Here is a 23528-nt window from a genome sequence, read left to right on the forward strand (position 1 = left end):
TATGTATACCAAATACTTGACTGCATCTAATCATGATACAATTTCACAGTCAGAAAATAGACAATAAACCTACAGAACATCATTATCACTTGTTTGAAAGACAGGGTATGACTATGACAATTAGTGATTACTGAAAGCATTGTAAGACCTCTATAATTTAATAATTTTTCAAAGAAAAACAGACAAAGTAGAGAAGAGCAGAATTTGAAAGAATTCAAATAAGAGGTAGGAGTTTGGACATTTGAAAAAGAATCTTAATTCTTTAATACTGCCATAATTGTCAGCAAAAATATTTATTAAGTATCTCTTTCATGCTTGGCAGAATCCTTGTGTTTTAGATTATCCTTAACTAGTGTAAACACGGATGATCCCTGTCCAAACATGGCAATGACCTAATTCAAATACCTCCTTATGTTAGAACTGCAGCTGTCAAGTGAGCTGAAACAATTTCTGGTAGCCAGCTATTATTTCAACAACACTAAAGACCCGTCCTTAAGAGCCCTGAGTTACTGGGGTTTTTTTCTTCTCAATTGGTAACATCTCTTTTCCCAGAATGAAAACCCTGCAAGAAGATGGAAGCAAGGAGATAAGCAACAGACATCTTTCTTAATTAATTGACTCTGATTAAAAGAAAATAGTGTCTTTGAAGCTGTAGCTACAGAAGTCAGCCTGTGAGACACAGCATCTTCTAAGTCTTAGATTCACTCCATTCGAGCAGCCTGGAAAGTAGCCAAATGCGTGCTTCTAACAACTGCGACCATGCAGGGGGCAGGAGAGGGAAAGGAGAGACAGAGTGAGGAAGGGGAATGAAGAAAGAAACGGAGGAGGGAAAGGGGGAAAAAACCCAACAAACAGAGACAGAGACAGAGAATGAGAGAAATCGTGGGAGACGCAAGAGTGAAGGATAGAAGGAGGAGGGGATGTGAAAGACAGATTTTTATTGGAGGCAATTGAAGTGGTTGCTATGAGACCTGCTCGAGCAAGAGGACCAGCAGCGAGCCCCCCGACGCTGATGGTTCTTACCTCGTACTAAACCTTTCTTTTGACACAGTTTTAGAGTTGCTTAGTATCTGAGCGAGCACCTGACACGGGCGGGCGACTTTTTCTTTTTTCTCCTCCCGTCCCTCGGGTAAGATGGAGGTAGAAAACGAAGCCAGCTGCTCCCCCAGCCGTGCATCAGGCGGGTCCAGAGAGTACAAGGTGGTAATGCTGGGAGCTGGGGGAGTTGGTAAAAGCGGTAAGTTTTAATACCAAATGCTGGGGAAGGAGGGAGCTCTGGAGAGGCAACTCTATAGAGTGAATACTGATAATAATGATAATAATAATGCCGTGGGGGGCTAGCTAGCTGTAGCAGTTAAACGCAAGTATCTGACAGGATGTTTAAAAGTAATAAGGACTGCTGAAAAGATGCAGACAAGTCAGAATGAAAAGACAGCCAGCGATAATGTATAGAACTTAAAGAACATCTTTTTTTTTTTCCTTTGATTTCTTGCTGGGTGATATTTGATCGTAATTTATATGTCCTTTTTAAAGTTAATAACATGATATTTATGAAATAGCCATGGTATCGGGAAAATATGCTCCTGGTCTCAAAAATACTCACATGAAGAAAGAGGTGCTATGAATAGTCAATGAAACACACATACGCAAACACAGACACACAGGAAGGAGTATCAGTGCTGATTGTTGTGTTTGTTTCTTTGATTAGGATCTCCCTGTCCCCTTTTCCTAGTCTTTGATCTGACACAGTATGGTGTGGTCTTTGAAAGCCATGAGGAAAGTTGGTTTTTGAAAGTGACGGGGTTGAAGGAATGGCATTCTTTGCGGGACCTGTGCAGGGTACTCAAACCAAATTTTGTGGTTAACAGGTTTAGAAGAGAAAGCTACATCTTAAAGGGACATGGGATGCTAATGGAGGTAAAGCCTGGTAAATCTGTTTTGCTCCATTAAAAAAAAAACACACAACAGAAGTTGTCAGTGGTCAGGTTTCTTGAGGGGCTCAAAAGGCCAAATATAACAAATTCAAACAATAGATAGGAACAGTGTTTGAGGCCGATCAAAAGGTGACTATCTTGGGGCTATGGTTATCACTAGAAAATAAAAAAGTAAATATAACTTTTTATATAAATTCAAAAAGATCCCCATGAGGGATATATCTGTGGGGATGCCAGAAGAAATATTAGAGTTAACATGGACTCTCTCTCTCTCTCTATATATATATTATATATATGTAATATATATATTAAATATATATATAATATATCTTATATATATTATATATATATATATCTTCCATAGTTTTGTGCTTGACAAAAAGATTCAAAGTTGAGGCCAACATTCTTGGTGTAAGAAATATCCCCACCCAAAAAAAGTTGATAACTTTGGTAGTGAGTCCACAGGTGGTAAGAAAGTTGATCAGTAAAGAAAGGAGAAGAGGGAGTGAGAGTCTAGCAGACAACAAAGGAGGAAGAGACATAAAATTGAACACCCCCCACATCACCCCTCCTAAAAAAAAAACACCATAAGGGATTACTATAAAAAGAAAAGAAATAGGTGAATCTGAATTTGGTCAATCACTAAATGCTTGGTCTAAGTGAGAAAAATAAGTTATCTCTTCTAATAAGGAAACGTGAAGTAAAAAACTTTGCAACTGGGTAAGAATGAGGAATTTTCTAAAAGCTTTTCTTTTTTTTTAATGTAATGGTTTGAAGGGGAAGAATCAAAATAGGTGAGGATTAGGGAGGGAGGGAAAGAAGGAGGAAGGATAAAGAGAAAATAATCCATGCAAAATAAAACTATCTTTTGAAAGAATATAGTCAGTCAGATACAAGGAGGAAGAACAATGTGAGAATAAAATAGGAGAGAAACAGCTCTAAGAAGAAGGCAGGAGAGGAATTAAAGGAAATGCCTCCGCAGTCTGTGAGGTCAGAGAGATGCTGCAAAAGCCCCACAGTGTGCCTGTGGATTACCTTTGCTTGCTGGCTGGGTATTTTCCTGTTTCACCAGGAACTTGGGGGATGTGGGAATAGAGTGGCTGGTTTTTAGTCATCTATTCCATGGAGAGGGACTGTGGAGAGAGGAGATGTAGGATAGGGCATCCTTCAGCAATATACTTATCCTGGAGGTGACATTATGTCTAGTGTTTTGACCTTCCCCATATACTGTTTGTACTGACTAATCATTGTCACCTTCCCAATAACCAGACATTTTTGACATAATGAAATGTTGGCAGAAATTGTTGACATAACAAAATGCTGGGTTGCTCTCACCTTCACTGTGTATATTAAATAGTTGAGCAAAACTTTTTCAGTGTGATTAACACAGGAGTAGCCAGCTCACCTCTGAGATGGTTAAGAATAAAAGAGGGTTAATAGTTCTGTTGTGCTGTTACTTTAGAGAGAATATAATTCATAGGACAATTCCAAGTCCAAAAAACGCCATCTTTGTGGCTAAACGTTAGGAATCAGAGTGACGGAGTCACATCTTCCTCTTGGGCTTTGCCCCTGTGATTCATTTGGTGTTAACAGTATATAAATATTCAAGCACTGATTCTCAACATTAACCTCTTTTGAAAGTTAAAATGTTTGTTTTCAAATGAACTAATTTTTTTAAATAAAAAAGCCACTTTTTGTATTGCTGGATATCTGGATCAACAGAGCCCCAATTTACTTTTCTTCCCACAATTTCAATGGTTTATGTGAAAGAATTGTACAAACCTATTAAGGTGGGTTGTATGAAGGGATTTTAAGGAGATATCTGCTGTTCTGAAGAAATTAAAGAAGATGTATCAAGCTATCATCTGTTTCTAATTCTGAGGCATTCTGAGTCTGCCTTAAACATAAATGAGAAACTTAATTTACTGGAACCATAATTTTTAAATGAACAGAATCTTGGAGATTGTCTATGCTTACTGTGAAATTAGTGTTTTGTTTTGTTTTTTTCCCCCGTATCCATATTTTACTAAGACATCCTTTGGTGAGTAGGAAATTTTGGAAGGATTTGCAACTTCACTAAAACAGGAATTCCCACAAGATTTAAAATGTATGGGCAAATAACTGTACTGTGTTTGAGAAATCTCAAACCACCAATCAACAAGTTATTGAGTAAGTACTATGCATGGGCCCTGTGCTAGTTCCCATAGAGAGGAAGCAAGAAGGAAGTGAACATTCCTGTGGCAGATATGGAAATATGGTTTTCATGCTAATCTCCAATCTTCACAATCTAAATAGCTGTGGCCAATTTGCAAATGGAAAAACTGAGTCCCAGGGTGACCACTTGTGCTTGGTCACGGAGGTAATAATAGATTTCTGTTACGTTTTACCTGATTCTTCTACATTCTATTTAACGCCCTAGAAGGAAGAGCAAAGAGTTCTACCACTTACTTTCAAGAAGAAAATAGGGTGCCTGGGTGGCTCAGTCTGTTAAGCGTCTGACTCTTGGTTTTAGCTCAGGTCATGATCTCAGGGTCGTGAGATGGAACCCCATGCGTGGCTCTATGCTGAGCATAGAGCTTGCTTGGGATCCTCTCTCTCCCTCTCCCTCAGCTCCTCCCTAACCCCCACACTCTCGCTCTCTCTAAAAAAACAAAAAAAAACAAGAAAGGAAGAAAGAAAGAAAATAGGCCTGTTGGTAATGCATTCTCTACCTCTTGAATGTTATATCTAAAAGAAATTTCTACCATCTAGACTAATATTCTCATTTATGTATCTATACCTTTTTTATCTTTAAATACAAGTACACAAACATATTTATATTATTTATAAATAAAACATTTTTATCACATTTATATTTATATAATTTAAAGGTATACCTAATATTATCCAAGAGTGTTATAAATACTGAGAAAACAGGATAAACAAGAAAGAGTCCCTACCCCATTTGAAAGATGGAGGAACCCAGGCCCGGGAAGTTGAAGGGACTTGCCAAATTCATGCCACAATTGTGGCAGAGTCACATCTGCAGCACAACCCTCCTGAACCCCTTGAGTCTGTTTTTACTCCATATCCAAGTATTTACACAGGGTATTGTAAATAAAAATTGGATCAATTACCCAATGAATTTGGTGTGAATTACGCACATTCAAGCCTCCATCTCTTTGTTCCATTGCCTACCATCCCCTCCCCTCCCTCAAAACAAAGAAAAATAATAAAATCTCACAGCTGTGGTTTAAGAATTTAGTGGAGTCTAAACAATCCTTGTAGCTGTTTTAAACATGAACATTTCGCTGTCTCTGTAGTTTGAAACATAAGGGCTTTTGCTCCATGACAGAGCATGGCTAGTATCTGCTTTCTTCCCCTGCATTCCCGTCTGGTTCTTCCAGCTCAGACTCAAATTATTCAGCAGATCTTATCCAATAATAATAAGATCTTACTTTCCAAGATAGATTTTTCCTACTCTGTTTTATGACCTGAATTGAGGATAAAATAATTTGAGGCGAGCAGGCCATCTATTCCCTGTGTTCAGACGAGGCATCTGAGGCACAGAAGTATTGATTTTTGTCCAAGAGGATACAGAAGGAAGTAAGAAACAGGAAAGTGACTCATGTTTTCTAACTTGAAATTGCTTTCCATCAGATTTCGTGAGGAAAGTAGATAACGTATTTGAATATCAGATGAGATTGACATGGACTTCTCCACTCCTAGGACACATTTTGAAATTACCTTGATGAAATTTTGTCAGGAGTAAAATATATTTGAAATAGTTGAGAGAGGGTGGTGTTCCTCATTGCTATTCCAGCCACGACCCCAGCCCTCTGGGACCTTACCCTGTCATGGGGGGAAATATATTGTATACTACAAACTGATAAGTTTATAGTGGGCCTCTGTCTAAGAACTGTGGAAGCTCAGGGTAAGCAATGGCTAAATCTGCATGTAAAATCTAAGAAGGAATCTCAGCAGAGGTGACACTTGAATTGTGTATTAAGGATGAACAGGATTTCTTGAAGTTGAGAAGGAAAAGTACAGAGAAAGTGGGGGGTGGAGAGGAAGAGAATTTAACTGGAACAGGGCATGCAAAGAGAAAAAGCCATGTGAGGGGTATCACAATAATGGAGGGATCTTGATAACTTGGTATCTTTGGGGCATTTGGAAAAATCTCCCCTGAGTCATGCTTTCAAACTATCTCAGAAAACTGTGAAAACTAAGACCAAACAAAGCAACTAAGCTGAAAGCATAAAAAGTTTTAGGGGACTCAGAATTCATTAGAATGCATCCGTTGTGAATTTTTTTTATTAAGAGGCAACTCATTTGTAAAATAGGCAATCCTACTCTGCCCCACACTCTCCTGCAATTGGTCTCTTTTATACGTTGAGTTTTGTGAAGCAGGATTTTATAAAATGAAAGCAATAACAGTATTTTCTGAGGTAAACAGGAAGCAGCACAAAACCAATTCCTTCAACCACAATGAACTGGTATAAGCAGGTAGAAAATCGAGCCTTTATCTGATGAATTAAATCAAGGCAAACAATCAGGTGCATCATCCCTGTCCCTAAGGCTCTGTGTTTAACCTCATTAGCAGAACTTTGGATCTGACAAAGCTGAATAATTGCCACATCATGACCATGTGTTATTTGAACCCTCTGAACTGCAAAGGCAAAAGAAAAAATAAACAGGGCAAAATGAAAAGATTTCAAGACTCGGCGGCCCTCTGCTCTCACTCTTAATTGTCAAAACCCTGATCATACTGCACATCATCACTCACCACAATCCTGTCAGCAAGAATTGGCCAAGAGGTCCAAGTAAGTTTCAGTAGAAAAGTAAATTGGGAGCCTCTGGCTCAAATAACGATTGAAAGTGTAATTTGGGTAAAAGATGTTGACGAACAATATTTCCACGAGTATAAGCACTCTGTAGATTTTAAACTGATAAAAAAAAAAAGACTTAGTACCATCCTATGTCTTTATCAGAAGAAGGGCCTGGAGATGAATGAACTTGTATTGATCCCTGACTATCCCTATGCTGCTCGGTGCCTTACAACTACACATTCACTTTGGAACCTCAGTGGCCAACGATCTATTGCATTCACCTGACCCCATTTACTCCTCATCTCGGTCTCGTGAGGTAGACATTAGTGTCTGCACTTCCTACATGATAAAACTGGGCCCACAGAAAAAAGTAATGTGCCCAGAGACACAGAGATACAAAATGATGAGCCCGAGGCCCCCACACATCTTTCAGTTCAGTGCTCACCCTATTTTCATTTTCCCACGCTGAGAGTTTTCATTGTATTTCTTGAGGAGATGGTACAATGTACCTGAGTTCTGACTTCAGCTGAATCTTCATAGATATATTTCAGACAACAGACAAAATCATAGACACCAAAGTACATGGCAAATTTTAATTTTATATAGAAACTACAGAGAGTATTACCCTGATGAGGTGTAGCCAGGGGAGGATGGGATGTTCTGACCCAACAAGGTTTAGGCACCAAGGACATCTTGCGTTCTGGTTCATTCCGAGACCCCTGGGGGCCTCATCCACATAGGGAAGTGATGACAAGCCCCTCAGCTTGACAAAATCAAGTAACACAGTAATAAGAAATCATTAAAAACTGGAATTATGTTAATGAAGAAAGTAAATGGGGTGCTGGATATATCAGGTGGATTTTTGAAATCTCTTGGGTGCTGATCTGTTTTAGGGAGAATATTTTCTCTGTATGTGTATATTACAGAGTAATGGAAAGAAACTCCAGGTCACAAATGGGAAATAGCCTTCTCTGTCTTTTATTTAATAAGAATGGAGGATGTGTGTGTGTGTATGTCTGTGTGTGTCTGTGTGTATCTTGCATGTGTGTGGTCTGTGTGCCTAGACCTATGAAAGGCCCAGAACTATTACCAAGAATGACAACCCCCACCCTGTCTAGCAGTGTGAAAGGGATGTGAGAACAGAGAACTGTTGTGCAATGGGGTAGGTGCGAAGGGAGAGATGTACACATGGTATTTTGAAAACAATGTGCACTGTGGCTCAAGAAGTGAGAGGAACCTCCTATAGGTGGCTTAGCTGCTCAGCTACAGCACTGGAACTAGAAGCCTCCTGACTTTCTGGATGATGGGTTTTCCCATTGAACCATGCTGCCTCTTATAAACCAGCATAAAATCTGCTTCTCTTAATTGGAAGCTAGGCTGCTGAGGGTGATTATTTTTGTGTGTGTGTGTGTGTGTGTGTGTCTTTGCAGTGTGGTGGTGTCATGAGTGTATGTTCTCTGATGGAGGGCCATCCTTTGCATTGCTTACAAGCATGCCTGAAACTCTCTGATCCCTGAATTTGGCTGTTATCTACAAGGCCCAGCAATGTTCTCAACTCAACCCCTTGGGTTTTGCTCATAAATGGCAGCTCTCTGAGGACCATCCCCGAGTAGTGCCATCTGCTCTTCTGGTTCATCAGTGGGCACCAGCTAAGGGTCACTACTGACAATTGTGCTAGGTAATCCATCCTGCCCTTTGTCTGCTCTGCCAAGAGCATCACATCAGCATTGGAATAGGACCTGTTCTGGTCTCCACACTCGCAGGTGCTTGAGCATCCCGCCGCTGCCTAGTGTATCAGAGAGATAGCAGTATGTGCCAGATTCTCCCTGGAGTGTGCGTGAAGCAATGAGTGGGCTGGAGGACGCTGGAGGAAGCTAAGGATGTTGTATTGGGAAGGGAATCGGAGGATGCACAAGGTTGAGAATCCCAGGGAAAAAAATCTTGACTTGAACTAGAACAAGATTGTAGAGAAAATTGGTGGTCTCACAATGAGACACCAGACAAGGATTTTTAAGTGGTTTGATAAGATATGTGGTAAGGGAAGGTCTTTGTTCAGAAGATGGCTTGTGCAGGGAAGGCATTGCTTGGGTGTTTGGGTAGTTACTTACTGAAGGGAGAAGGAAACCTTAGAGAGTTGATCACTCCATACTTTCTCTTCACACGCTTTAAAATGAGAAACATGTCAGTGTGGCCTGTACTGAAGCCGGTGGACACACACCAGGAGGGATGATTCTCGTTCTGCCCAAACTATGTCTCTGTCTTTCAGTTTCTTACCCCAATGAAAATAATGTGTATTTTTGAGTCTTTAATGTGCCTGATTCTGTTCTAAGTGCTTTCTATACATTATTTCATGGGATCCTCTAAGACAATGCAGTGTAGCTGGGGTGATTTTCTTTAGATTACAGAGGAGAGAAGCGAGGCTTGGGGAGGCTGAGTAACTCGTGCAGAAACCCAGAACCTGTGGTTGCCCTGCGGGAGTCAGCCTCCGCCACATCCTGTGCTCTGAACCATCGTACGCTAGACCGCTCATGTCCCATGTTCTCCACCTGCCCTGGATCTGTAAGATGATGCCTCAGCATAGAAATTATGAGAACAATGTGAACCGAAGGCTTGGGCATGCAGAAACCCAGACTTGTGTTTTCTCATCTGTAAATAAAAATAACAAATAACAAATAACAAAACCTCGCACATGATAAGTGCCAGATAATGCATGTAACGTAAATGGATAATTTGTCTTTAACAAGTTGTCTTTAATAGCATTTGAGCTTACAGGGGCCACTCAAACTCTGAGTCTCTATTTTCCCCATCCAAAAAATTTAAAAAAATGACATTATTTAAAATTACCTCAGAGGGCTGTTACATAGATATTAGAAAATATTAAATACTGTGAATTATAATGCCCAAGATATTCCATCCTCATTAAATCCCTTGCTTGCTCTCCTCCTTCCTTCCCTCCTTCCTTTCCCCCTCTCCCACATTTCCACCTAAGGGAGTTCACCTTAGTAGGGTAGGGGAGAGTAATGGCAGATCTTTAAATGGGTTATAGGAAAATGTGATTTGGGTTGAATATTGTAAATGTGTCATTGTCTCTCCACTTGCTCTATGCCTACTCTTGCTCTCTGTATCCTTATATTGATTAGTTGCAGCTTTAGTCTCTTGAGTAGCAATTTCACTGACAATAATAATGGCGCTTTGCTAGTTACCCTAGTAAGCAATCCCTGTATTCATCCTAATTGACCCATCACAGGCACACACACACCCCGCACTGCCTCAGAGAGAAAGGATTTGAGGATTTGAGGACAATAGCCTGGCCTGCTATACTAGCACAAAGGGTCTGCTTGTAGGGGCTACAGTTTATAACAGAGCAGACCTGTGCTTGAATTTGGACTGAAATTTGTTTCGTTAATACATGTGTTGTTTTAATACATTTTGAATAATGAGATATTCCCTTTGTTCTCCACAGTAGCAGCTTTGCTACATTGAAATGGAGAGCCCTCTTTAATGGTTGTAAGAACAGCTAATAATAAGCTACACATATAGATTTTTGTTAAATGGAAGAAATCAGACTCTTTATTTAGAAGCACAAGGGGCGTGCCTGTTATTTGAAATTGAATTGTACTTTAACTAATTGGTCTCCTCCCATCATCTTTTAACCTATGTGGACAGCCCACTGCTTTCTGCTCCCCATTTCACCATCAGGGCAATTGTCCATTTTGCTTTTCTCTTCTCCTGCTCAAACGTCTTCAGTGGCTTGCCCATTGCCAACAGGCTGACATCCGAAGTCCACAAGACTCCTGATGTGTGAGACCATGTGGGCCTGTCCATCAACTAATCATCAAGGAGGCATCCCCAAGGCTCGTCACATAGGGAGCGGTGTTGTGTTGGATGGCATAAAGGAATCAATCCAGACAGGGCAGAAATTTGGGAACAGAGACAAATGTCAGAAGTCAGGAGGAATCAATGAGGGGTTGAAGTAGAAAATCAGGAATACCTTGTTAATGGAGTCCAATGAAGTACAAGCATGAAGATCCAGAACCAAGGCTACAAAAGCCAAGATGATGCAAAACTGTTATTTTATGTTGGTCCTGGTATGAGAAGGTTTGTTGCCCTGAGTCTCTCATTTCTCTCTTGGTCTCTCTGTTTCTGTGTCTCTGTCTCTCTCTCCCCCTCTATCAGTGTGAGCTATGCCCTGATCTAAAAAGACCCATACCTACCAGAATGATCTGTCTTCTAGACAAATTATTCTACTTCTACCTCTCAAATTCTTGAGGCTTCTTCCTTATAGTATTCATATAATTATTCCAACATAAGCTCTCTCTTCCTTTCTCTCAATTTCTCCAGTTTTATCTTTACTTCCAGATTCTGCAGAAGTATTGTCTGCTCCTTCATATCTTCCCAGTCTCTTCCAGTCTAACATTTGTCCCCTTACACTTAAAATTCTTTCTGACTCTTCATTTCATCACTGCTCACAACTATACAGGTTCTTCTAGTGTCTGGTTTGTGGTCTTAAAATGTTATTTAAATCTTGCCTTTTTATGTAACTTGCAGTCTTTTTATACTTGATCTCCCTATCTTGAATGCAAATTCCTGCAGGATAGGAAATAGATTTTATATGGTCTTTTCTCTCCTATGGTAGTAAATTCTCAAAAATATTTATAAATTCAATTTCCTTCTTTCATCTTTGAGAAAGGACAGGGAGTAAGACACCACACTTACATAGTGAAATAAAACTAAGCAGTATTCTAAAATTCTGTGATATGAAGAACCCTGGATATAGAGAAAGAAACTGGAACCAATAGAAGCATAGTAGGTATGTGAACAGAGGGGAGACTGTGGCTTGGGAGGAAGCTAGGCTCAGGCTAGCATGAATACTCTTTGGTGACAATGGATTTGAAGATGAATAAGCCCACTCTCTGTTTAGGATGCTCAGTAAGACAAAGAGGTCAAAGTAAGGTTGTGGGCCAAAATTTGGCAGATAGGCAAGAATAACCAATATGCATGTGCCATGTTGCCAGAAGTGATGGTGTGCCAGGCAGATACTGTAGAATCAGAAAGAGTGCACATTCCTTGAAAGCTACATGACGGGGACAGTTGGCAGCTGAACACAGATGGAACACTGAAAATAACTCAGGTTTTATTTACCAAACCATTTCCCACCTGATACCAAGAGGAAGGTAGGGTGGAAGAAAAACATTTTATGAAATGTTCTCAGGGGCACCTGGGTAGCTCAGTTGGTTAAGCATCTGCCTTCGGCTCAGGTCATGATCCCAGGGTCCCTAGATGGAACCCCTCCTCAGGCTTCTCCCTCTGCACCTCCCCTTCCCCCTTCCCTTCCCCTTCTCCCTTCCCTTCATCTCTTCTTCCCCTTTGCCCTCCCCTTCCCCTTTCTCTCCTCCTCCCCTTCCCCTTTCCTCTCCCCTTCCCCTCCCCTTCCCCCTTCCTCCTCCCCTTCTCCCCTCCCCTTCCCTCTCTGCCTCCCCTGCTTGTGCTCTGGCTCTCCTGCAATCACTCTCTCTCTCCCAAATAAATAAATAAAAATCCTAAAAAAAAAAAAAAGAAAGAAATATTCTTGGAAAACCTTAGTAAAGAGCCTGCAGAACTTTGTTTACTCCTGCATTTTTCAGTTCAAAATGCTTATTAACATCTTAGTGAAAAAATTCTTTCTTGATTAACACTGAGAAAAACTGAGTTAGATTGTGATTATAACTGAATTCTAAAGCAACCACAAGTTTCCACATGTTTTTCCTGTGAGGCTGAAAATCATCCCAGGTCATGATTTAATTTTGACAACCTCTACTCTAAAATGAAGGGAAAGAGGAACCCTAAAGAATAGCAGACAATCACAGGACCAGATTATAATCAAGGTATCACACTTCCTTTCTGGTTTTAGGAAGCTCTAAAATCAAGAAGGCAAGATCCATTTCATAGGTAAAATCGTTGCTGCTATTAAAAGAAAACATGAAAAATTTCTGTGCTAGTATTAAGAGTCTACCCTCCTTTTTCTCCCTGTTGTTTACCTCCTTACTTCTTTCTACATGTTTGGTTATAATGAAAGAGCTTAAGCAATCTAATATCAGCTTTCATAATTTCTTTAGACCCATGCCACAAACACCTTTAATATTTTTCTGCCCTTCAAAAATGTATCTCCCACTTACTTCATTCATTACACAAAAGCAAATGGAAAACATTTTTACATAGAATACTCTGCTGTGACAAGCACACAAGTTATCTGCCTCTCTGAGCTTATTTGCATTTTCCTTGAGTATAATTCTGAGACAGCCCAGCATGTTTGAAACAGTGTGGACTTTGGAGATGAATAGACTTGCTCTGAAATTCAGTTCTGCTACTTATAGGGTGAGTGACTTTGCTGATTTTTCTTTTTCTTCTTCCTGATCTGTCCATGTTGGAGGATCCAGGGTTTATTCCTTGAGTCTCTTACCTCATCTTTAATTTCTTGGATTATTTTATCCAGCCCTATGGCTGTCTTTATATATCTTTGTATCTTTAGATGAAATTAAATTAATTTTATATGTAGATTAAAACCAAAGGAGACATCACTAAAATGACTAAAATTAGAGACTAACAATACCAAATGGAGACAAGGATCTAATATATAGTATATATATAGTATAAATTATATATACTATATATATACATTATATATATAGTATAAATTATATATTATAGTATAAATTAAATTATATATTATAGTATAAATTAATATAACCACCATGGAAAATGAGTTGGCACTATGTATTAAGTTGAAGAAGTGTTTAAGTTGACCATATGATCTAGCAATTCTATTTTTAGGTATATATACCCAACAGAAACTCACACATGTGTGGACCAAGAGGCATGACCAGAGTGTTCATAGTAGCATTATTCCTAATGTCCCCAAATTAAAAGTCTAAATCCCCAAAATGCTCATCTGTATAAGAGTGAAAAAATCAATTGTGTTAGAATAGATTTAACATTACATATATAAGGTTTACATATATACACATATCACAAAAGAAGGAACACCCATAAAATTTGGATGCTAGTCGCCTGTTGAGGGAGGGAGGAGGCGGTTATCAAGAAGGGCATGGGGGACTCTGCAGTTCAGGAAATGCTCTTGTTTCCAGGTGGGTGGTGGTACCGTGAGTGTTCACTTTGTGATCAGTCATAGAATCGTAAAATTTTCTTTTGTGCACCTTCTTAAAGTATACTAAATTTCACAGAAGAAAAGATTTATGATGGTTTAAAACATTGTATCTCCATTCCAGACTTCTATCCTGAACTCCAGTCATGTATTCAACTCTCTCCTTGACATCTCCACTTAAATAGCTAATAGTAATTTCAAACTACATAGGTCCAAAACTAAACCACTGATCTTCTTCCCAAACTTGTTTCATTTACAACTTCCCTCATATCGGTTGATGCCACCTCCATCTTTCCAGTTGCTCAGGCCCCAAATCTTAGGCTGCCATTGCTCCCTGCCTTCTCTCATACTTCCACATCCCGTCATAAAGCCTTTCTGACTTTATCTTTTACATGTATCCAGAAGTCTCCTTTTCTCAAAACTCAGCTGTTACCACCTTGGTCCCAGGGACCATCTACAATCTGTCACCACCCTGGTCCCAGGTACCAATCTATAATCTTCAGGATTGCCCTAACTCTTCTTCATGCTTCTTCATTATCCCCTGTCATTTATCCTCAACACAGCAGCTACAGTGGTCCTTTTCTTCACATTCCATATATAAGTGAGATCATATAGTATTTGTCTTTTCCTCTGTGACTTATTTCACTTAGCTTAATACCCTTGATAAGGTCCATCCATATTGTCTCAAATGGCGGGATTTCTTTCTTTATGGCTGAATAATTTTCTGTTGTGTGTGCATATTTATACACACACACACACACACATACACACACCAGTTTTTCTTTATCCATTCATCCATTGATGGACACTTAAGTTGTTTCCACATCTTGGCTGCTGTACTGTTGCAACGCACCTGAAAGTGATTTCATTGAGATTCGCCGATTTTCTTTGAAAGTGATTTAATCTCAAAGATAAATACCCAGAGGTGAGACGGCTGGATCATCTAGTGGTTCTATTTTTAATTTTTTGAGGAACCTCCACACTGTTTTCCGTAGTGGCTGCACCAATTTACATTTCTACCAACAGTGTGCAAGGGATGCCTTTTCTCAGAGTGGTCCTTTTAAACTAGAATTCAGATTTTATTTTTCCTGTGCTTAAAACATTGCCACGGGCCGTGTTTCACTCACAGTGCTCTTAGTGGCCCATGTCACTTCTCTGATCCGCCTACCATCTCTCTTGCTTTCTGCCATAGCAACACCAGCTTCCTTGCTGTTCCTAAAATATGCCAGACATATACACTCTCCCCTTAGGGCCTCTTTCTAGCTTTTTCCTCTTCCTAGAATAATTTTCCCCAGATATCTGCTCGACTTGCTCTATTCCTTTCAAGATTGATCTATTGTTTTGGTCTCAACGAGCTTATCCTGACTAGCTTATTTTGTTGAAAATCTCACCTACGTATAACACCTCCTTATAATATCCTTTTCTTGGGTCCATTTTTTTCTTCATATAGCACCTACTATTTTCTTACTCAATTATTTATTATGTTATTGGTTATTGTTAGCTTTCCCTAACCAGGATGTCTTTGTTCTCTCAAGTTCCCTGTGCATAAATGAAATAAAATTACCTAAACTTGAGAGGAGTCCATTTATCTCTAAAGCATGGATAATAATGCCACCCTTACCGGGGGATTGTAAGATTCAAGGTAGTAGCAATGGAGATGAGAAGTAATAAGATTCTGGGTAGTTTTTGAAAGAAATGTCAAAAGGAAAGGAAAGAATTGATGGGAAAAGGTTGTTGGCCCAAGCAATTAGAAGGGTGGTTTTTGCCATTGAGTGAAATAAGATTATTATATATAAAGTTCTTGACACTAAAAACCCAGAAGTTTATTCTCTCTCTCCTTTTTTAAAAAGTTTTATTTAAAATCTCTAAGTAAACTCTACACCCAACATGGGGCTCGAACTCACTACCCTGAGATGGAGTTGCATGCCCTTCTGACTGAGCCAGGCTGGTGCCCTTCTCTTAATCTTATGTAGCAAAAGAAAGTATACATAGCTCTTGACATTGTAAAGAGACACAACATAGACCCATTTATAATCACTAGATGCTTATATTCCAGTTGGGTTGGAGACCTTTTCAAACAGAACTTATATTGTAGGTCTGATACGAAGATTAAATCCAAATAAAGCAGTGGTCATCCTTAGAGTAGGTGTTTGATAAATGTGTAAAATTCTTCTTTATATTAATAAAATGGCTCATAGTTGAGGTAAGAAAGAGAAACATTAATAGGTATAAGGTAAATATGCAAATTTATATTTACACATTCTAGTGGAAACAGGGTAAATAAAAACATATTTATAGATTATAGTAATCTTGGAGATCTTCCTCTATTAAGGAGGTTTTTGAACCAAACTACTCATGCATTTAATATACGGCTTAGATGTATTGAGCTCTTGCTTTCCAGCCATTGTTCTGGGGACTGAGAAACACAGTTTCCACCCCTCCCTTCACAAAAGCTAGCATAATGGTAAAGAGAGACTGGGAAAATTACCATCACCAAAGCTTTAAAGCTGATATTCGTGTTCACTTTTCTGCTTATCTTTTCCACACAAATGTGCTTTAGGTCAGTGAGACAGAACCAAAATAGAAAATCAGAAATCTCCTTCCTCAGCTGTCCTTTTTGGATCCTTTCTTGTCACAGTCTTTCCCAATAGCATGGAGGTTTCTCCCAGGGGCGGCCCGGATGTCACCTTCTTCTTTCTTCCTATTTCACCTTCTTTCTTTCATCCCAAACACCCATGCAACTGTTCAGTCATCCAAGGCTGGGTTTGTTTTGTACAGTGCTGAAGAGCACATTTCTGAAATCCTGTTACCAACATTTGAACGCTGGGTCATTCACTTAGTAGTGCTGTGATCTTGGGCACATTGCTTGGCGGGTCTGTATCTCACTTTCCTTCACTGTCAAATAGGAAGGATGATACACTGGTCTTGCAAGGAGTTAATGCATGCACTTCCAATGAATTAATGAGAATGAAGTGCTTAGAGCAGTACCTGGCACTTCTACGTAAGTGCTAGCTGCTTTGTGATCGCTGTCACTCTTCTCACCGTTATTATTATTTCTTTCCAAGAAACTATTCCATCTAATTCAGGCTGAGGACTGGGTTTCTATTTTTTGTCCAGTGCTGAGATGACTTCCCTCCTTATTCCCAGAAAAGCATTTCTCATTTACTTCCCTGCCTGCAACAACTGCTATTTGAGGTTTAAGGTAAACATGTTTGTGTAACCCTGAGCAAATGGGCTAGAGTGATGGGGAGCCAGGGCCAGATTCTCTAACCAGTTTCTAGGGAAGCAGGTGGCTGCTGAATCCCAAGCCTCTAGTACTTTTCAGAAAGCAAGAGACGTATTTCTACCCTTTATGAAAACTCTCTGTTTGACCGTAAAGAGTCACTGCCTGGAATCATCCTGAACACTCAAAGAAGAACTTTCTAATACTTTTTCCAACACTGCAAGCTTTTGTCTACTGTTTTAAGTAAAAAACCCCATGTACAATGAGATTTTAGAATCAAATGAATTCAAAGGAGAAGAGAGAAGCAAGGGTAGCTTCAATAGTCTGTTCAGTTTGAGCTTATCATGGAAGGTCACAGCTCATACGTGTCTCTGGGTTGCTCTCCATCACTCCTGGCATGTGCAATTATTTTTAATTTTCACATTTTATAGCTAGCACTTGAGCTACACCAGCTAATCCCTATCTAACTAATAAGGCCCTCTGCTTCCACCTTTATTGATTAATTATCTGTTGGAGTTTTTAATATCCATTTGTGTTTAATTTGCTGATATTAAAAATGCCTCATTCCTGAAAGTGATGAATGGTCTTCCAAAGGATAGGACTCTGGTTTTGATTTATGTAATATTGAGTTCACTGGAGTCTAGCTGGAAATCTGCCATGGGAGATCATTGTAATAAAGAGCCCAATAAGGGACACTCTTTAGGTCTTTGAGAGCTTGCCTACTGCCAGTGGATAAACTGTTTTGCTTTGGTTTGGTTTTTTACCCAGATTTCTATGTAGATCCTTTAGCACCAACTTCCGGAAGATGCCCCCAGTGGGACCTGTCTCCTAAACAAATTTTATGCATCCCTACCTAACTTTTGCATAAGTAGTCATCCTCAGTGACCACCCAGGTTCAATGACCTTCTAGAATTTTCTCTGCCTATTTAAAATCCATTTGTTCTTGAAGAACCAGGAGGTGAACATCCAAACCTACTGTAATTCATAAATTTGTAATTTGTCTTCCTCTCAATGTTCCTAACTTTACTAGAATAGCTATACTGTTCATTTAACACTTAACATATTCAGATTTATATGTTTAACTTTCTCTGTGTATGTCCTATCCATTCACTATACTACAAATTCCTTAAGTTAAAGTCTAGTTTAATATTTTAACTATGCCAATAGTTCTTGAAATGTGGTCCCCTGGTCCTTAGTGGCTGCAGTATCTGAGTACTTGTGAGAAATGCAAATTCCCTCCCATCCCAGGTCTACAGAATTAGAAGGAAGCTCTGAGGTTGGGACCCAGTGATTTGTACTTTAACAAGCTGTTTTGGTAATACTGTTATAAACTCAAGTGTGAACATCAAACTTGTCCTGAAATTGGCTGCACATAAGAGTCACCTGGGAGAGTTTTAAAAATGCATACCATTCCCAGCAATTTGGATTTTACTTGGTCTCGGGTGCAGCCTGGACATTGGGATGTTTTCAAAGCCCCCCACATGGTTAAATTGTGCAATATTTGGGAATCAGTAGTCTGTATCACACTTCCTTTTTTTTCCCCCATATCTTCTTGATTGTCTTGGTAGGTCATGTGTTTCTAAGAATGTATCCATTTCTTCTAGGTTATCTAATTGGTTGGCATCTAATTGTTCATAGTAGTCTCTTAGGATTCTATCCATTTCTGTAATATCAGTTGTAATGTTACCACAAGGCTTTCTTTCTCTCTCAGAATGGCCAAGGTTAAGCATGTACTAGACACTCATATATTTGTTAGTTAAAATAGTTAAAATTACCCATTTTAACTAACTTAATAAAGATATTAAATATCTTTAATGACCAAACTAACATGATTTTCAAACCATTTTAGATATGATTGTAGTCTGACAAAAGAGAGAGTTAAAGGGAGGAGTATATCTCTAGCAGTCATCAAAACATAATACATATATAACATGTTCTCATGGTAGCACATATCTTTGAATGGAACAAAAATGAGTACACATTATTGTTACTTGAACAGGAATTTGGCATGTTATGAAATAATCTTTACAATCCTATGATATGATGAGCATGCTTTGCTTTTCTTAAAAATGTGGATTCATTTTTAGGTTTAGGAGCACTGTCCCCCTTCTAAATCTCAAGGGATAGTGTTTAATAACCTGACAAGGGTGAACATGATCCATGGCTCAGTTTTATGAATTACTAACATATGGACCATGAAAATTCAAATAGGCCAAATTTTATAGTTCTCTTCAATTCTTCTGTGTCTGTTTGGGGAGAGCTGATCCAGACAGCCTTAATTAGAAAATGTTCTTTCCTGGACCTCCCGACAGACCGTAGGTACGTACTTGTTGACACATAGGTGTTTATTTTCATTCCTTTGTTTTCTTCCTCCCATATTTTTCTCCAATGTGAAATGTTCTCCCTGCTCTGCTTATTCTAGTTTTTGAACACGTAGCCTATAAGAGACTTTTCTTGATTATTGATACCTCTGCAAAGTTTTGATTATTGTAAATATAGATGTTGTTGTGTATAAATATTCACTGTGTCTTAGTAAATCAGAATCTCTCAACTGAGAGTCAAGGGAACAAACGTCTCCTAATTTTAAATTCCTTACCTTTGACATTAGATGGAAAGAAGCGGAGTAAATAATATCCAAATTCTGTATACCTTTTTTTCAGAAATAATAATGTTAACCATCTTGTCCAATTAAACTGTCTTGGCAATTGAGTTAAATACTTAGAATCTGCATCTTTGAAATATTACTCAATCAGCCAGTGCATGAAGTTATACTGCAGATAAATGCATAAATAGATATTAGAGATATAATTTCCCTTATGCCATTTTGGTTTAGATAATATGATTACATTAAATTTTAAATGAAGTTTGTCTTTTTACATATGAGCTGGTGGTTTGAATACATTTTCTCCTAAGTAGTAAGCTTTAAATTTATTTGTGTATCTGTCTATGTTTTCATACTGGATCTACCCCCTCAGTTTTTCTAATTGATGGGAACAACAACTTGTTAATTTATGTCTGTTATTTTGAGTTATTTTTAATCCATTTCTTGAAGCTATCTCTCCATATGCCATTCCAAAGATCTATATTAATTAATTAATTGTGAAGCTTTTATACCAACAGTATGGGCATTTCTCAACACAGTTTCCCCAAACATATTTCCATGTGAAACTTGCTGTCATTTCCTGTGTCATCAAACCCCTGTTGTCCTGAGTGTCTTCTTCAGTCCTTTGAATGACATTCAATTCAACCCTAAGTAATTAAAAATTCATAGTACTACCAAGAACCAGTTAAAGAGGAAATATATTATACATTATATGACCACTGATACATACACAGTAGAGAATGACTAGAAAGCAAGAGGGAGATAAATATAAAGCCAATCTATATGCAGACATTTCATATCCAGCTCCAACCAAATTTCTGTAAATACTCCGTCTCTGTAATCCCAGTGCTATGATAGTCAATGCCTTGAAAATATATAATCTCTCAATTTCCCTCCAGCTTCCCTTAATCTTCCATGCTCTCTATCAGAGCCACGAGGCATAGGAGCCTGAGGCAAAAATGAAAAAAAAAAAAAACACTAATAATGATTTTGGTGGGTTTTTTGCATTAATTTTAAAGTTTAAAACATTGCATTAAAAAAGTTTTTTGATTATTGAATTTTTTGCCTCTCCCCCTAAATTTTGTGCTTGCCTCACCCTATTCCCATCTTGGCTTTTAATTTTGCCCCACATATACATTATTGCCTATGTAGCCCAGAACTTGATCGCTCATCTTGCATAAAGTCTTTCGATATACTGTAAAAATGAAGATTGTGTGAAAGTAAAATTTAGTTTTCCAAGAGACAATGTCAGTAGTGACGTGAGTGGCAACTAGATCCCACAGTCTGCATGGACTTCATCGGTTCCCATAAATGGCCCTGCCTCGAATTTCTCTCCTTAACCAAAGTGCTAGAAGTAAATCATGCAGAAACCAAGTTTTCTTTCCTTTTTCACTGAGCTACCACAGAACTGACTTCTTCGGAAATTTCAGTTCTGAGGAAGGCATTGTCTTCTCCATGCTGACAGGTTCTATCACCTGTATGATACTCACTCCTTATGCCCTCGTCATGTATTTAAATGTGTCTGCTCCTGAGAAGCACATCTTCCACCAGTTCTCAGTTACTAGAAACAGAGAGGGGGGATCAATAGAAGAGCAAGGTCTATAACACTAAATTGGTGGTGGTAACAAACAGTTTTAAAAAACACCTTGCTCTGAGATATAACCAAAGTAAGGGTGTTTTATTGCTACAGAAAATCGGGGAAGCACATTTTCATCTCAGTGAAAACCAGTTGTTCGGCTTTGCCATTGTTAGTAGACTGTGAAATACAGCAAACTCTGATGGACTCAGGAAGATAAGCATTTTTCCTTGATTGACAGTGATGCAATTTAATAAGGAATACCACAGTAACCTTCACTCCTTTGGGGCTCACTTCTCTCATTTAAAAAATGAAAGCACTGAATTAGTTTAACTCAAGATGCTTTCCAGCACTTAAAAAAATTCCCCCACCTGCTCCCATGATGCTTAAGAAGTTTCTCTGTTCCACTCAAGCTAATAAAATAAGTGTTAGTAGGATTACACTGTAATTTCATTCTTTGTTAAAATTATGATAGCCATTGTGTAGAAATTGTGTAGAAATAACCCTGCTTCCATATAAAAATGCACCATGTCTTTGTCAAAGCTTCCATTAGCTAATGTTTGGTGATGAAAACCACATCATTTAAATTGTCTCTTTCACTAACAGAAAGACTGAAACTTCCCCTCGCCATTCCAGACTGGCCCAACACAAAGGCAAAATAAGAGACCTATATCATAAGACCTAAGTTCCAGCCAAAATTCCTTGCTTTAATAATCCTATATTGTTTGCAATTATATAATGCCATCTTGCCTCCCTATCAGTTCTTGGGCATTTGCTTGATAATAAGCTGTTTTGAGCACAAAATGTTTCTTGCCTGCTGAGCTTCTATCCTTACCAGTCAGTATGGAGCTTATATATGAAATCATTATCCTCTCAGTTTGCAATCACGTTGGTCTCTCATCCAAAAAGTTGTCTAAAATGCTCCCAGAAGCCCAGAGTTAATCTTGAGATGATATTTAAGTTATAGAAACTCAAATATATACTCCACATTCAGTGAGATACCATTTTCATGTGGTGAGATAACAAACATTTAATTTTAATTAAATAGATTTCAGAGAATAAAAGCACTTTTAATATAAAGTATCTCAAGGCATCTCATTCAAATATCATAATAGTGTGAGCTGGTCAGGCAGGTATGATTTCTTCATTTTAAGCATGAAGAAATAGGTCTTGGGTTGTGGTTCTTGAAAATAGATGGGACCTTGAGTCTTCTAAATCCAAGAGCCTTAATCTAGGGATTAAGGACTTAGATCTCTATGGAGTTCTTGCTAAAAAAAAAGTGTATATTCCTAACTGCATGTGCATCTTCAGACCAAAGACTCTGTTTCTGTGCCCTCTAACAATTTTACAAAGGTGGTGGATATCCTGGTAGCTTGGAAAGCAGGCATTTAGAAAAAAATATTGTGTTTGCATGCGATGTCATAGGTACAAGAGGGCCGTGACCTGTTCTAACTGTAACTATCACTAAAATTATCTGTGAGGTAATGCATATGGAGTGACAAAGGAATCAGGGTATCGATGTTTGGAATTATTTCAATGCTTGGAATTGTTTCATTTAGATACATATGGCTAGTGCTTAGCTAGATGTAGCTAAGATCCAAGGAAGAATGGACTCAGATGTTTTTAAAATAACGCTGAAGAAGGAAAGGTTAAATAAAACAGATGGTATCTTCTCTCAGTTATCACAGGTAGGGATGGAACCACGAGCATTAAGAATCCTAAATAACAGATTATCCAAAGGTCATCTTTGTCTTTGGAGCATATAATGTAATTTCTTTTGTAGCACATCTTCTTCCTGCTGTGTAACTGAACAGCCAATTTTGTTTTTATTTCTGGAGAATGATCAGTTTAAGGTGAAGGACTCAGGGGCATGTGTGGCTCCCCAGCAATTGGGCTCACAGTCCCAGCCACAGGAGAGGGTCCAAATGAAGATAATTATGAACTATTGCATATAGCCGCATTTACAGAAGTAAGGGATTTCCCAGCGGGGCCATGGGAAAGGTTGCATTATTCAGCATTTTATTTCCTTAACATGTTTCATACCCTCATTTGTTTTATCACCAAAGCAAACACCCAGTATACGTGCCAAGACAGATGTTCAAACTTCGAACAAGTTTGGTCATGGCGAGAACAAAATAAAAGCATAAAAACAAAGCATGCCTCTGTCTCAAGATTGTATGAATAGTCTGGTCTTCCCTATGAGTTAGTATAAAAACATTCTGAGGGCAACAATTATATTGTTTT

General features: G+C 38.6%; 1 protein-coding gene across 2 annotated transcripts in view; it reads left to right on the forward strand.

The window, feature by feature from the left end:
* The first annotated feature begins 955 nt into the window (after positions 1-955).
* The window catches only part of RIT2 (Ras like without CAAX 2), a 391381-nt gene continuing 368808 nt past the window's right edge, over positions 956-23528 (forward strand). Inside the window, exon 1 of one of the 2 annotated variants that reach the window (XM_034995749.1) lies at positions 956-1237. In XM_034995749.1, coding sequence (XP_034851640.1) covers positions 1135-1237 — 103 coding nt within the window. In that variant the 5' untranslated portion in view covers positions 956-1134. The remainder of the gene's footprint in view (positions 1238-23528) is intronic. The other variant, XM_034995748.1, reaches the window with a different exon arrangement.

The sequence above is a fragment of the Mirounga leonina genome, unplaced genomic scaffold (assembly GCF_011800145.1).
Source record: "Mirounga leonina isolate KUSES-001 unplaced genomic scaffold, KU_Mleo_1.0 Mir_93, whole genome shotgun sequence".
Classification (NCBI taxonomy): Eukaryota; Metazoa; Chordata; class Mammalia; order Carnivora; family Phocidae; genus Mirounga; species Mirounga leonina.